Source organism: Cupressus sempervirens, chromosome 8 (genome assembly GCF_028749045.1).
Source record: "Cupressus sempervirens isolate cs-2001-9-10 chromosome 8, ASM2874904v1, whole genome shotgun sequence".
Taxonomy (NCBI): Eukaryota; Viridiplantae; Streptophyta; class Pinopsida; order Cupressales; family Cupressaceae; genus Cupressus; species Cupressus sempervirens.
The window spans coordinates 437,807,433-437,820,063 of record NC_143125.1 but is presented as its reverse complement, the minus strand read 5'-3'; the positions used below and the strand labels follow the sequence as shown (position 1 = coordinate 437,820,063).

The 12,631-nt window shown below is 35.2% G+C and overlaps 1 protein-coding gene across 2 annotated transcripts in view; it reads right to left on the bottom strand.

Annotated features, from left to right (window-relative positions):
* Positions 1 to 11,580, bottom strand: part of LOC149543097 (RNA-binding (RRM/RBD/RNP motifs) family protein) — a 102,672-nt gene extending 91,092 nt beyond the window's left edge. Inside the window, exon 1 of one of the 2 annotated variants that reach the window (XM_089798007.1) lies at positions 11,323 to 11,580. In XM_089798007.1, coding sequence (XP_089654133.1) covers positions 11,323 to 11,402 — 80 coding nt within the window. In that variant the 5' untranslated portion in view covers positions 11,403 to 11,580. The remainder of the gene's footprint in view (positions 1 to 11,322) is intronic. The other variant, XM_089798008.1, reaches the window with a different exon arrangement.
* Positions 11,581 to 12,631: the final 1,051 nt, after the last annotated feature.

The following is a 12,631-nucleotide window of genomic DNA, read 5'->3' as shown; positions in this document are numbered from 1 at the left end:
CACATAACCTGAACAAGAAAGATATGGAACTTGGGCTTGACTTCGTACAGGCGGCTCTTGAGGATGCATATTCCAAATGCAGAGCTCAATCAGATAAAACAATGACTCGGATTTTCCCTCAATCCAATTGCAGCAATAAGGATGAGAAGAAATGAGGGAGCAAAGGTAAAAATGCAAAACTTGGGTTTTTGTTCTTCCGACTTATATCCACCAGAAGACATATGATAAAGATATAAACGCTTGGAAGAAGCCGCAGCTCTTGCAGCAGTTATAAAAAAGAAAACTGGCTTTGTGAACCATCGATAAAAAGAGATGTCAATCTCATCTCTTATAAAGACAAATAAATATGAGGAAGAATTCAAAAGTTACTCAATTAAAAAGGGTAATTTATAAAATTATATATATATATATATATATATATTCAAATGGTGGCATTATATTATTATCATTTTGTCCAAGGTTATACCTACTAAGGCATGCATATCTAAATAAGTGTGTTACTTGGAAGATTATTTTATCTTCATATCTTCTCAAGGTATACGCATATTTACGTATACGTATTTTAATAGATATGAGCTTGTATAAATTAATACTATGGTGGCACCATACTTTATACCTATGTGCACATACATATATAATGTAATGATGAGAATGCAAACATAAACCATTTAAAGGTACGAAGTTTGATTATGTTTAAATATTTAATGTTTTATTGATTGTCCAAATAGCTCATGGTATTGTCCAACGTACACTCTTGTTTGCCTAGTTATTTACTCTTAGCCATGGTGATTCAAGATTCATACCTATTTGCCCACTAATGGTGGTGCCCCTGTGCCCCATTCTTTTCTAACAATACTCCCACCCCTTTGGCATGTTCCCTACAAGGAAATTCTCCACAACTAAATCATATTACCATAACAAGTTATTAATCATAAATGACCATAACAGCTAACCGCATTTTCAATTCCCATGAATTCATAATCAATAACCAACTATCTGAAAAAGCTTTAATATCATCATAACGGTTAACTAGCATATTATCTTCATATGAAATTATAACGACTAACTATCTTACCATTTCACATGATTATAACAAATTTCAACTATCAACTGACTTAATGTGAACCTCAACGGCTATATGAACACTTTAAATTGGGTGAAAATTTGGGATGTAACAAAAAGACCTCAAAAATTAACATACAATGCATTCATGTGTGTGAGATTCCAAACTCTAAACCTTCTAATGCTTCTAAAGCTCTTAAACATCAAGTTTGGAAAGATGCAATGGTAAAAGAATATCAGTCTATACTAAAAAATGATGTTTGTGATATAGTTCCTAGACCTAAAGGAAAATTTGTTGTTTCATCCAAATGGCTCTTCAAAGTTAAGTATGTTGTCAATGGTAGCATTGAAAAACATAAAGCACGTTTTGTGGCTAGAAGATTCTCTCAAAAGGAAGGAATTGACTTTGAAGAAACTTTTGCACCAGTTGCCAAGAATACCTCAATTAGAACTGTAATAGCCATTGCAAGAGCTAAAGGTTGGAAAATTCATCAAATGGATGTAAAAAGTTGCTTTTCTAAATGGAACGATTGAGGAAGAAGTATACTTGGAACAACCAGAAGGATTTGTGACTCATGATGCTCCCAACTATGTATGTAAATTGAAAAGGGCTCTATATAGACTCAAACAGGCTCCCCGAGCCTAATATGAAAGGATTGATAAATATCTTCTAAGTCTTGGATTCACCAAGAATGATGATGATCCAAATCTTTACTTTAAAGTAACTAAAGGTGACATGTTGATTCTAATCCTTTATGTTGATGACCTTCTGATTATAGGAGAAAACCATCTCATTAATCAATGTAAGAAAGAATTGACTTCTGAATTTGGCATGAAGAACTTAGGGATTCTTCATTACTTCCTTGGATTGGAAGTTCATCAGAAATCTGGGAATATCTTCCTACATCAAAAGAAGTATAATGTTGATATTCTAACAAGATTTGGGATGTGGAACTGTTGACCTATGTCAACACCTATGGAAATCAACTTACACAAGCTAAAGGAAGCAAGTGTTGAATCAAGACTTATTAATCCCACTTTATACAGACAGATAATTGGGTCTCTGATGTATCTTGTGAATACTCGACCAGATATTTGCTATGCTATGAATGCATTAAGTCAATTCATGTGTGAACCTCGAGAAATACATCTTGTTGCTTTTAAGCATATATTAAGGTACCTTCAAGGCACTATTGAGTATGAACTTAAATATGAGAATACCAGTTTGGAGTTACATGGATATACTGATTTTGAGTGGGCCGAAAGTGTAAAAGATCGAAAAAGCACATCAGGATGTTGTTTCAGTTTAGGATCAGCTATGATCTCATGGATCTGCAAGAAGCAAGCTTCATTCACTCAGAGTTCTACTGAGGCAGAGTATATTGCAGCAGCAATGGGAGCAAGAGAAGCAGTGTGGCTTCAAAAATTGCTTTCTAGTTTATTCTGTGAGCCTCTGAAACCTACCACTATTCACTGTGATAACCAAAGTTGTATCAAGTTGTCTATGAATCTGGTATTTCATGATAGAGTCAAGCATACAAAAATCCCTTACCACTATGTAAGAGACATGGTGGAAAGAAGAGCTATTCAGTTGGAATATATTAATACAAGTGATCAAACAGCTGACATTCTCACCAAAGCTCTTCCTAAAATGAAGGTTGATCATTTCAGAAGGAAACTTGGTATAGTTGAAATGTAAGTTTATGAGATTGAGTCTCAACTTTGTAAATTTGTATTATTTTTAATAAAGATGTTTAAAGTGTAAACTCTTTTTTCATATGTGTGACTCTATGACTTATGGGCCTACCCTATGTACATTATTAAAAGGCGACAATCTTTTATAATGAAATGTCGACTCTAACATTATAAGGTGACGACTTTATAATGATTAGATTACTATCATGATGACTATCATGTGACTTGATATTCATGGACAAGTCATGGTAGTTAAAAGGACATATTGATAGATCTCATGTGACGTGATATCTGTAGAAGATCATTATGTTCTATTATCATGGTGGATATTATGAGATGTAATATCTATGGATATACCATGATCTCTTGTGGTAGGCATCATGAGTCTTGATGTCTGTGCACACACCATAAAATAAGAAGGATATCATGAGACTTGATGTTCTTAAGCATATCACAAGTTAGGTGATATCACTTTTCAAAATAAAGAGAACATATTGAAATATTCATATATGTATTTTCTCTTCCCTAGCTAAGAGGGAGTGTTAAAAGTTTGTAGCTTCGGTTAGACAACATCTGTAATCGATATCAGAATCTATATGTATGGATATATACATCAACATGATTGCATACTGATATATATACACATAGATATATATTCTAATTCTATCGATTCTGCATTTCTTGGTCTCTATATGATAACCAATATCATATATTGTATCACAATAATATCTCATACTTATCGATCCTTGTTTTGAATCAATACTGTTTTGAATACTTCATATCGGGCTGCGATATCACTATATTGGTTATTGATATCATTATAGATGGTGTACATGTAATTGTTGATTACTAATTGTTAACTCCGATCGGGTATGATCATGAATGGTCATGTCTCCATTCGGAGACATGCACATTCACCATCACACCCTTTCGTGGAGTATATATAATACATCTGCCCGATTGTTCTAAGCATCGAAATCTATTGATGCTGGCAGATCAAAGGAAGGAAGCATCACTAGTATAAGAGCATTTCTGTTACTTCTTAAGAATATATACAGATTCTGAAGCAAATCAAATTCATTGGCATCAGTGGTTACACCTGTAGAACAAATCGTGCATCAGTCAAGCCTTATTTGAAATCTGGTAAGAAACTTTGCACCTTGCTCCAAATATCTAGCCAGACACTGCATAGATTTTCATAGAATATGTTTTTCATATTCCTCCATATCCAAAAGTTTTCAACAACAATTATTTTGAGATCACACTTCAAAGGCTTAAAGCCTTAAGGATTTGCCATAGAAAAAACACCTAAAAAAGACACGAAACACAATTAGCAGACTCATAAACCAGTTCTTATGGCCACAAAATATAAATTTTGTTATGTGCATTGTAGTATGGTACAATATTGTTTTACCACCAATAACATTTTATGAGGTTTTCAAATGGAAGCCACGAGCAAATTTAAGCCACAAACATTTAGTGCAAATGCTTTAAAAGAGAAAAAAGATCAACTTTTTCATAATAACTAATGCGCCTACACCTAGTTAGAATATTTCAATGTATACCCATGACATACAACCGCAATATACAGATATTCTTCAAGAGTTAAAAGTAGATCCTTAGTTGATGTTGAGATTCACGTGGCAAACTCAAGTGCTGAAGTTCCACAAAATAATGTACTTTTGTGCTCCCAGCTCTAGCAGCAGCTACTTACTTGAAATTATACTCATCCTCCATAATGGGTCACATAGGATTCTTGCAGACATATGACAGAGCCAAGCAAAGTTTCATATAGAACAGTATGAAGCAACATATCAAAACCTTTGTGGCAAAATGGAAGTGTCCAAACACAACAAACTGGAAACAGTAAACCTTCTAGGATCTTTATAAACCTTCCTATTCTCTATACTTCCATGAATTGCACTTTAGAGCTTCCCAAGTCTGGTGCTTAACAAGTCATTTTGATAATACTTCCTTTTTAAGAACGCGTGCTCAATTTTACACCCCAACATAATTATGAAACAGTTCTTGGACAGAGTCTTCAAGCTTCATTGGGGTCATTCAGATTGGCTTTCTAGGCACTCATTTGAGCTTGAGTACTGCATATCATCCTGAGAAAGATGGCAAACACAGCTAATCAATGGTTTGAAACTTGTGTTGTTTTATGTTGAAGCAAAAAGGGCAGTAGGTAAGGTGGTTGCTCAAAGCAAAACAGTGGTATAGTACTGCTTATGCAAATGCATCGAAGATAACCTCATATGAGGCCTTATATGGTCAATACCAACCTTCTTTGGCTTCTTATGTTCCAGGTCACTCCCAGGATCTTACAGTTGATAATTCCTTATTGCAAAGGAAGAAGATTCTCAAGGCTCTTAACAAGAATTTACAGCATGCATAAAACCATATGAAGCAGCCCGAAAAACAACACATGTCAGAGCATAGTTTTAAGGTCAAAGACCTGCTCTTTCTACAACTACAAGCTTACAAATTATCCTCAATGAGAGATAAGTTGGGTCCAAAATTTTATGGTCCTTGTTAGGTGGTGAATAGAATAGGGGCGGTGGCATGCAAACTACTTCTTTGATAACTTCAACAACGTAATATAATTTAATACTCGATTGCTTCAAACCAGAAAATAAATCATTAAATATCAATCTTTATCAACTACAAAGAAACCACAAATAAATAATTAAACAAAAAGCATCACCAAACATTTCCTCAAGGGGGACCCTTCCTGTCCATCCACGCAGTGAACAATTAGTTACAAAACTCCCTTCAAAACATGAGCTGCATATAACATGATTTATTTCAGAAAATATTGCATCCTGTCCTTTGCTCCAGATATTACAACTCTATTGCCTTTTGTGTTACTCTCTCCACCTTTTCACATGCCATCTCTTTTGCATTTATAAAAGAGATTGGCAAATAACAATTTCATTAATTTAAGGTGTAGTACTTATCATGGCTTGTGGTCCATAACAAACTAACCAAAAATATAGGTGAGTTGTTTGGCTTACAACCACTGCTTACCACAATGTGGAACCAAAACACTATTTGTTACAACAGAAAAGTTAATAAAGAAGGATGTTTTTGGCTCATGGCTGTTCCACATGATAAGAGTACAAAACTAAAACTTCATCAGTTGTAACAAAAGAGTTGATTGCCCAGCTTGAAAACTGATTAAGTACTATTAAATCTATTGATGAGTGCAATCACAGGCTACAAGAAGTCTTTTGTCTCCGTCTTTGTTGATGTGCTATAGGAACTATTTTCTAGTGATAAATAGGGACTTGTCCAAGCATCCAGAACCCCACATTCCCAAGACAGGGTGTCCCCTCACCCCCTTAAGGAAAACTCCTGACATTGCAACTTAGCAAAGTGGGTATAAAAACATCAACTTGATTCGAAGTGGTTTCCCCATCAATTTTTTCTTTTGTTTTAAAATTTGAAAGTAGGGATTTGTGGCTGGTGTCCCCCATTGGGGTAAAAGGAAACACCCCTTGTGAATATCAATTTGAACTTTTATTTAATATTCTGATTGATATTCAATGCTCATTGTTCAATGTTCAAGTATTTAATATTTGCAATTTTGCTATGTTAATTCTTAGACATAATTTCACAACTAACATTTCAAGTACTAATTGTATAGTATATAGTATATACAACACCGCCCCCTTGCTGTCGTCCCCCTGATGTCCACAAATCCTCATCACCCAAAGGATGTTTTCCCTCAAGCAGTTTGTCATCAAACATTTTGTCAAAGAAGCTCCAGGATCCTAAACCAAGCACAGACATTAGTAGTAGTGTTTGTTGAAATCTCCATGCCACTTCAAGATCACATGCATGAATAAATTGCTACCAAGCTTCTGTTGCACCACTCATAAACATTACCATGTCCAAAGTCACCAAGATCCCAAAGAAGCCAATCATTAAATACATCGATGCTCCAATCCAAAGCCTTCATGTCATCATGTCATCATGCTCGTCAGTCTCTTCAAGAATCTCACAAGTCAGGTAGATCTTGTTTTTCCATGAGGAGGCCCTTCACATGAAGACTTTTCACTCATGCACACCTCATGACCAACTAAAGGGTAAACTCTATAATCATCCAATTGTAGAGATTGCTACTACAAATGATTCTCAGATGAGTCCACATCACTAGGAGGTTGAACAACCACTGGTAGGGCCTACTCCTTAATAAGGTCTCTAATAGAATCCACATCCTCATCAAGTTGATCAACTAGTATTAGATCGACAACATTTGTGCAATCATCTTCTTCGCCTTTGTGGCCATGCTAGAGGCTTAGGTGTTCTCCACTTGAAGGGACAATTATTGTTACATCCCAATTTTCGACCCAATTTAAAATGTTCATATAGCCATTGAGGTTCACATGAAGCTAGTTGACAGTTAAATTTGTTATAATCCTGCGAAATGGTAAGATGGTTAGTCATTATAATTTCATATGAAGATAACATGCTAGTTGATTATTTATCATGAATTCATGAAATTGAAAAGGCGGTTAGCCATTATAATTATTTACGATTAATAACTTGTTATAAATATATGATTTAAGTGCGGAGAATTTCCTTGTAGGGAGCACGTCGAAGGGGTGGAAGTATTGTCAGAAAAGAATTAGGCACAGGGACATCACCATCACTGGGCAAATGGGTATGAATCTTAAATCACCATGGTTAAGGATCTAGCGACTTGTATAACAAGATACAATCATTAGACACACATGAGCTATTGGATAATCTTTAAAATATTTTTAAAAATTTAAAGTACATACCTTTAATGGCTTATGGTTGACATTTCCATCACTTTATTACAAAACATATTTATGTATGTGCACATAGATATAAAAATAAAGGTGACACCATGGTATTATTTTATACAAGATTTTATCTATTTAATACGTACATTTAAATACGTGTACAAGAAGATAAAATAATTTTCCAAATGAAACATGTATTTAGATATACATAATTAAAGATATATGACCTTTGGATAAACATTTAACATGATGCCATCTTAATAAATATATTTACATGCAAGTAAATAAATATGCTTATAAATTATCCTTTTGATTTATAACCTTCAAGTTCTTTTCCATATTTATTCAATTCTTTACTAGAAACCGAAATGCACACTTCGCATATTATATCGGCATTCAAGAAGGCAAATCATTTCTTTAAGAGTTACGGCTTCTTGGAAGCCTTTGAGAAATCGAATGCCTCTACATATATTTGGAAGTCGAGAGAAGACGGAGATGAATATTATTCTCCACACGATTTACCTCTACATATTTTTCTACGTTATTATTTCATGTTCTATTCCCTCTTTGAAAGTCGGAAATGAGAATTATTCTAGAAATTCCATACAGATTGCTTACGTGAGGGAACCGGCTGTTAAACATCAAGCCAAGGCTCACGTTTCCATTGAGTCAGACTAGGTTAAGTGGTCATTTCCTTTTCGAGTGATACATCTTCATTCTTTTATTCCTAATTTCGAAATTATAGCAGAAGGAAGTACGTCCATGAGAATTTTGTACTGTATTATCAATGAGTATAATCTTTCCATATTGAGTCAAGACCAATTGTACATGACAAGTTTATACATCATTGTTTTGTTGTAGTATAACAGAATGTATAACTTGCAAGCTTGTTAAGATCATTCTCTATTATTTGACATACTGAAAAATTGCAATGTTCCAACCCCTGCTAGGGCTTAGCAAAAGAGTTGGATATTCTAAGATTATGAACACCTGGGACTCACCTGGCTATATAGCCAAGGAAAAGGGTGAAGAGGTGAGAGATAGAATCTGCAATAACACAAAACAAAATCAGTTGTGACATAAAAATTATTTATTATTTTAAAAGGAACATTTAATAGCTCATGCATTTCCAATTTATTCTCTATTTTCAAGTCAAGTGGTGCGATTAAATACCAGAATGCTCAATGGCTGACAAGGTGTTCCATGTATATTCCAAGTAGGGAGGGTCTTTCTAGTTAGAGAAAGTGTGGGGGTAAGTATAAGGTCCGTGGTTGAGTGGTTAAGCCCCTAACAGTGTTTCCCCTCTCCACGAGATGTCAGGACATGCATCAGATAAAGATAAGTTGAGCATTCAAACATTTATTGGTAACGGGTATTTTTTACTTTTATGATATTTATACAAGTAGAAGATATGATGGATTGATTTATATCGTTGAATTCGGTTATTTCCTTTGATGAAAACAATCTTTCTCGTCAATGTAATCGATAACCATTTAGATCGGTTGACCTTCCAACTGAATATGGAATATATCTATAGGATTGTTATTTTAGCCTTTCATTTATAAGAATAATGATTATGAGCATATCTTCTAATCTTATGTTATTGCCACAGTTAGCAATAGGAAGAAAAGGAATGAAACAGAGGTATCTGACGCCCCAAATGATACAATGGTATCTAATGTCCTAAATGATATAGTGGTATCTGATGCCCCAAATGATACAGTGGTATCTGACGCCCCAAATGGTAATTGATGCCCTAATTGACACAATGGTATGTGATGCCCTAAATGACCCAATGGTAATTGTTGCCCTAATTGATATAGTGGTATTTGATAGTATTTTTCATTTGATCCTAAGTGGTATTTGAGGACTAACCTGGGTTTTGCAGAAGCATCCCTAGATTTATTTCAGTTTCGAATTCCAAGGTATGTAAATCTTAAATTTCTTGGTAAATTCATTGATAGTGTTTTCAATTGTTAGTTATTTTAATTGATTGTAACCGTTAATCTCATTCACATGAATGTAACTGATATGACTATCTTACTATGAAAATGAAGTAATAACTGTATTTCTTGATATGTTAATTGTTAGTTAAAACCCAGGAAAAACTAGTTGTTACAATTGTTCTATGTTGCTTCTCCATCTTTGTGAGCATGTCCTTATCCTCTTTAGGATTTAAGGTGTTGTGTAGCCACTTGTCAATCTCCGTCTTCATATTATCGTTGTAGAATATTTTACCCTTAGAGGACAAATATTTCATTCGTAGTTATATAGTCTTTGAGAGATTGTTTGTATGTCATCCACCATCAATCCAATCCTACTTGATTTGCTTCAGTAACTCAACCAAAGTGGACCTATCCAATTCCTATTTCTGGATCCTCGAAAGGAAAGTCAGTATAGTCAACCTCATGTTGAAGCGATGTGAATCTCATTTTATCCTTGCTTTTGTCAAGTAATTGAGTGTCTCCTCCATCCACTGGTACCCTTTGTGTGAGGGTCTAGCAAATCTTCTTCTTAGCTCCCTCAATGCATCTTCCAATCCATCATTCGATGCCATGTTTCTCCCAACAGGTTGGCAAGATCCCCAACTCTGATACCACTCTAACGTACCTAAAGGTAGCTGCTCCCAACACAAACTTATTGGCACTATCTGAAGGGTGTAGAAGGCATGCAAAGGGGGTAGTTTCATATGGGAGACTACTTGTTGTATGACAAGATTGTTGTTTGTATAGAATGGTCGCAGGGACAAACAATATGACTTCCATGGGTCCGGAAATCTCCTACGGAGAGGGTCCTTGTGTGGCATGGTTTGTGTTTGATCAAAAGCTTCCCCTTCGATAAAGTGTCGTACGGCACTAATTGCTGAAGCAGTTTGAATGGCGCCAATGATGCCACCCATACAGTCAACAAGACCACAATGTCGTACGGTGAAAAACACCCTTGTCGTATGGTGCAAGATAACAATCATACAGTTATGTATGTGTCGTATGGTGATGGTTTGAGGTTGGCGTATGGGGTGAAAAGTGTACTGCCCAGTTTGATCTTCCTCCATGTAGTATAGGCTTTCAAAACAGATTAATATTTAGTATATGCTTTCAAACAAATGCCATTACCACTTTCTATTTCTCACAAGATCGGTAATGCACTAAACTACAGGTCTGTATTAGTTGCCGAGGCAAAGTCCAGTGAAGGGGGCTGCCAATAAACTGTGATAAACAGAATTATCATGAGTGAGGATGAAAAAGCATTTTCTAGGAGTATCTTGAGCTTCTGCGAGTACTGGAGAGACAGAATATTATTGCATTAGTTTTTAAAATCCAAAAGAAAAGTAGAAGAGCAAGGATTATTAGCAATAATGGACATTTTAATTGAAAAGATGTTGCATAGCAGTACTCGCTGAATATTGTAACCTCCACGGAACCATCAGAAAAGTGCCCAATTCTGCCACAACACTGCAATGAATATAACCATCCAAATGCAATATCGTAATCATGGCATTGTGGGGCTAAACAGACAAAGGCACTGACTAACCTAACTTAAAAGTTCAAGTTGAACCCCCTTATGATAAAGTCGTCTACCATTTTTCTCTGTATCTGAATTATCAAGTATTTAAAATGACTGGTATTCCCCTTAGCTCAGATGTGATTGAAATCAACCAATTCTCGTAGGTTTAATTAATGCTGCAATTTCAATACGAGAATGCAACTGAGAAGGAAAAAAATGCAAGTGTGATGTTTCAAGTTAAGGTATTGGCTTATAGTCATTAGTTAGAGAAAAGAATGTACAGCACCTCGATTCATCGCAGACAGTGTAGACGCGAACCGCGGGAGAATTCTCCTCGTTGTTACAAGCGGCAGGCTTCTTCGCCATTTCATTTGAAAATTTTCCAATTTCCCACTTTATTACCTAATTCGATTATGTGGAAAGGATGCACCAGTCCCTAGCGAATCAAGGTCTGAAAAACAAAACCCAAATGCTTGCTTAAATACTCATTAGATTCCTCCAGCAATTTTGTTGTATTTTATTTTATTGCTGGCTAAGTAGTGATACTTTGTGAATGAATGAATGAAAGATTTTTAATGACGTCCACGAGGCTATAAGTCTAAGGGAGTCACAAAAACTCCTAGTTAGTCTGATGTGATTTCTCTAACCTGGTGATGCAATTTCTCCAACCTATCTCTTTTGTTGTGAATTTACATAAGTAAAATGGCCCCCTTGAGGAGTCTTAGTCCTTCGAAAGGTCTTTTATGTTGTTCACTTTTAATGTTTATTTGTGTTGGCTACTAATGTCTTTATATGCTATACAATCCTTCAAATAGTGCCACTCTATTTCCACCACACCCTCATTGCAATATCTACAAATTTTGTCCTCCCACTCTTCCTTAAGGACCTTCCATCTACTAGTGTCACATCTCAAACGATGGGAACTAGATCTTAATTGAGCGATTAGGATTTTTGCCTTTCCTTTGATCTCGACTCCTAAATATTCTTTGTCATCATGTTCGCATGTGGGATTAAATTCTTTGGCATAATAGGCTTTTTTTCTACCTAACTGGTTTGCCCACATGACAAATCTGATTTTTCCTGCCACCCATTTTTTTATTTCATAATTGTTTTCTAGGCACTCTTGGTAGTCAATGTTCCACTTGTTGAACCATTTATCGTTTTGTTTCTTCCATGTCTTCTTCCGACGAGCAAGTTCTCCGTCAACCACCCTACTAGGCCAGTGTTGTGCATCTATTTTACTCACTTTTTTTAGATAGCTCAAAAATCTAACAATTGTCGAGGCCTCCACCGAGAACATGCCTGCCTCTGCTAAACTAATCTCGTATGGAACTATAGATTTGATTTTGAGATTAATTATTCATTTATGGTTTGATACATTGCTCCCCCATACCTCGCTGCCGTATAAAATAACTGGTTAAAACACTTAAGTACTATTGTGATACTTAGTGATTAAAACACATTATAATGACAGCTACAACTTCTTCTTCTTTAATTTTATTTACAAATTCTATATTTGTATAGTATAGATGACATATTTGTACTAAAATTTTTATTTAAAAAATTATTTTCCAATCAATTAAAAATAAACTATT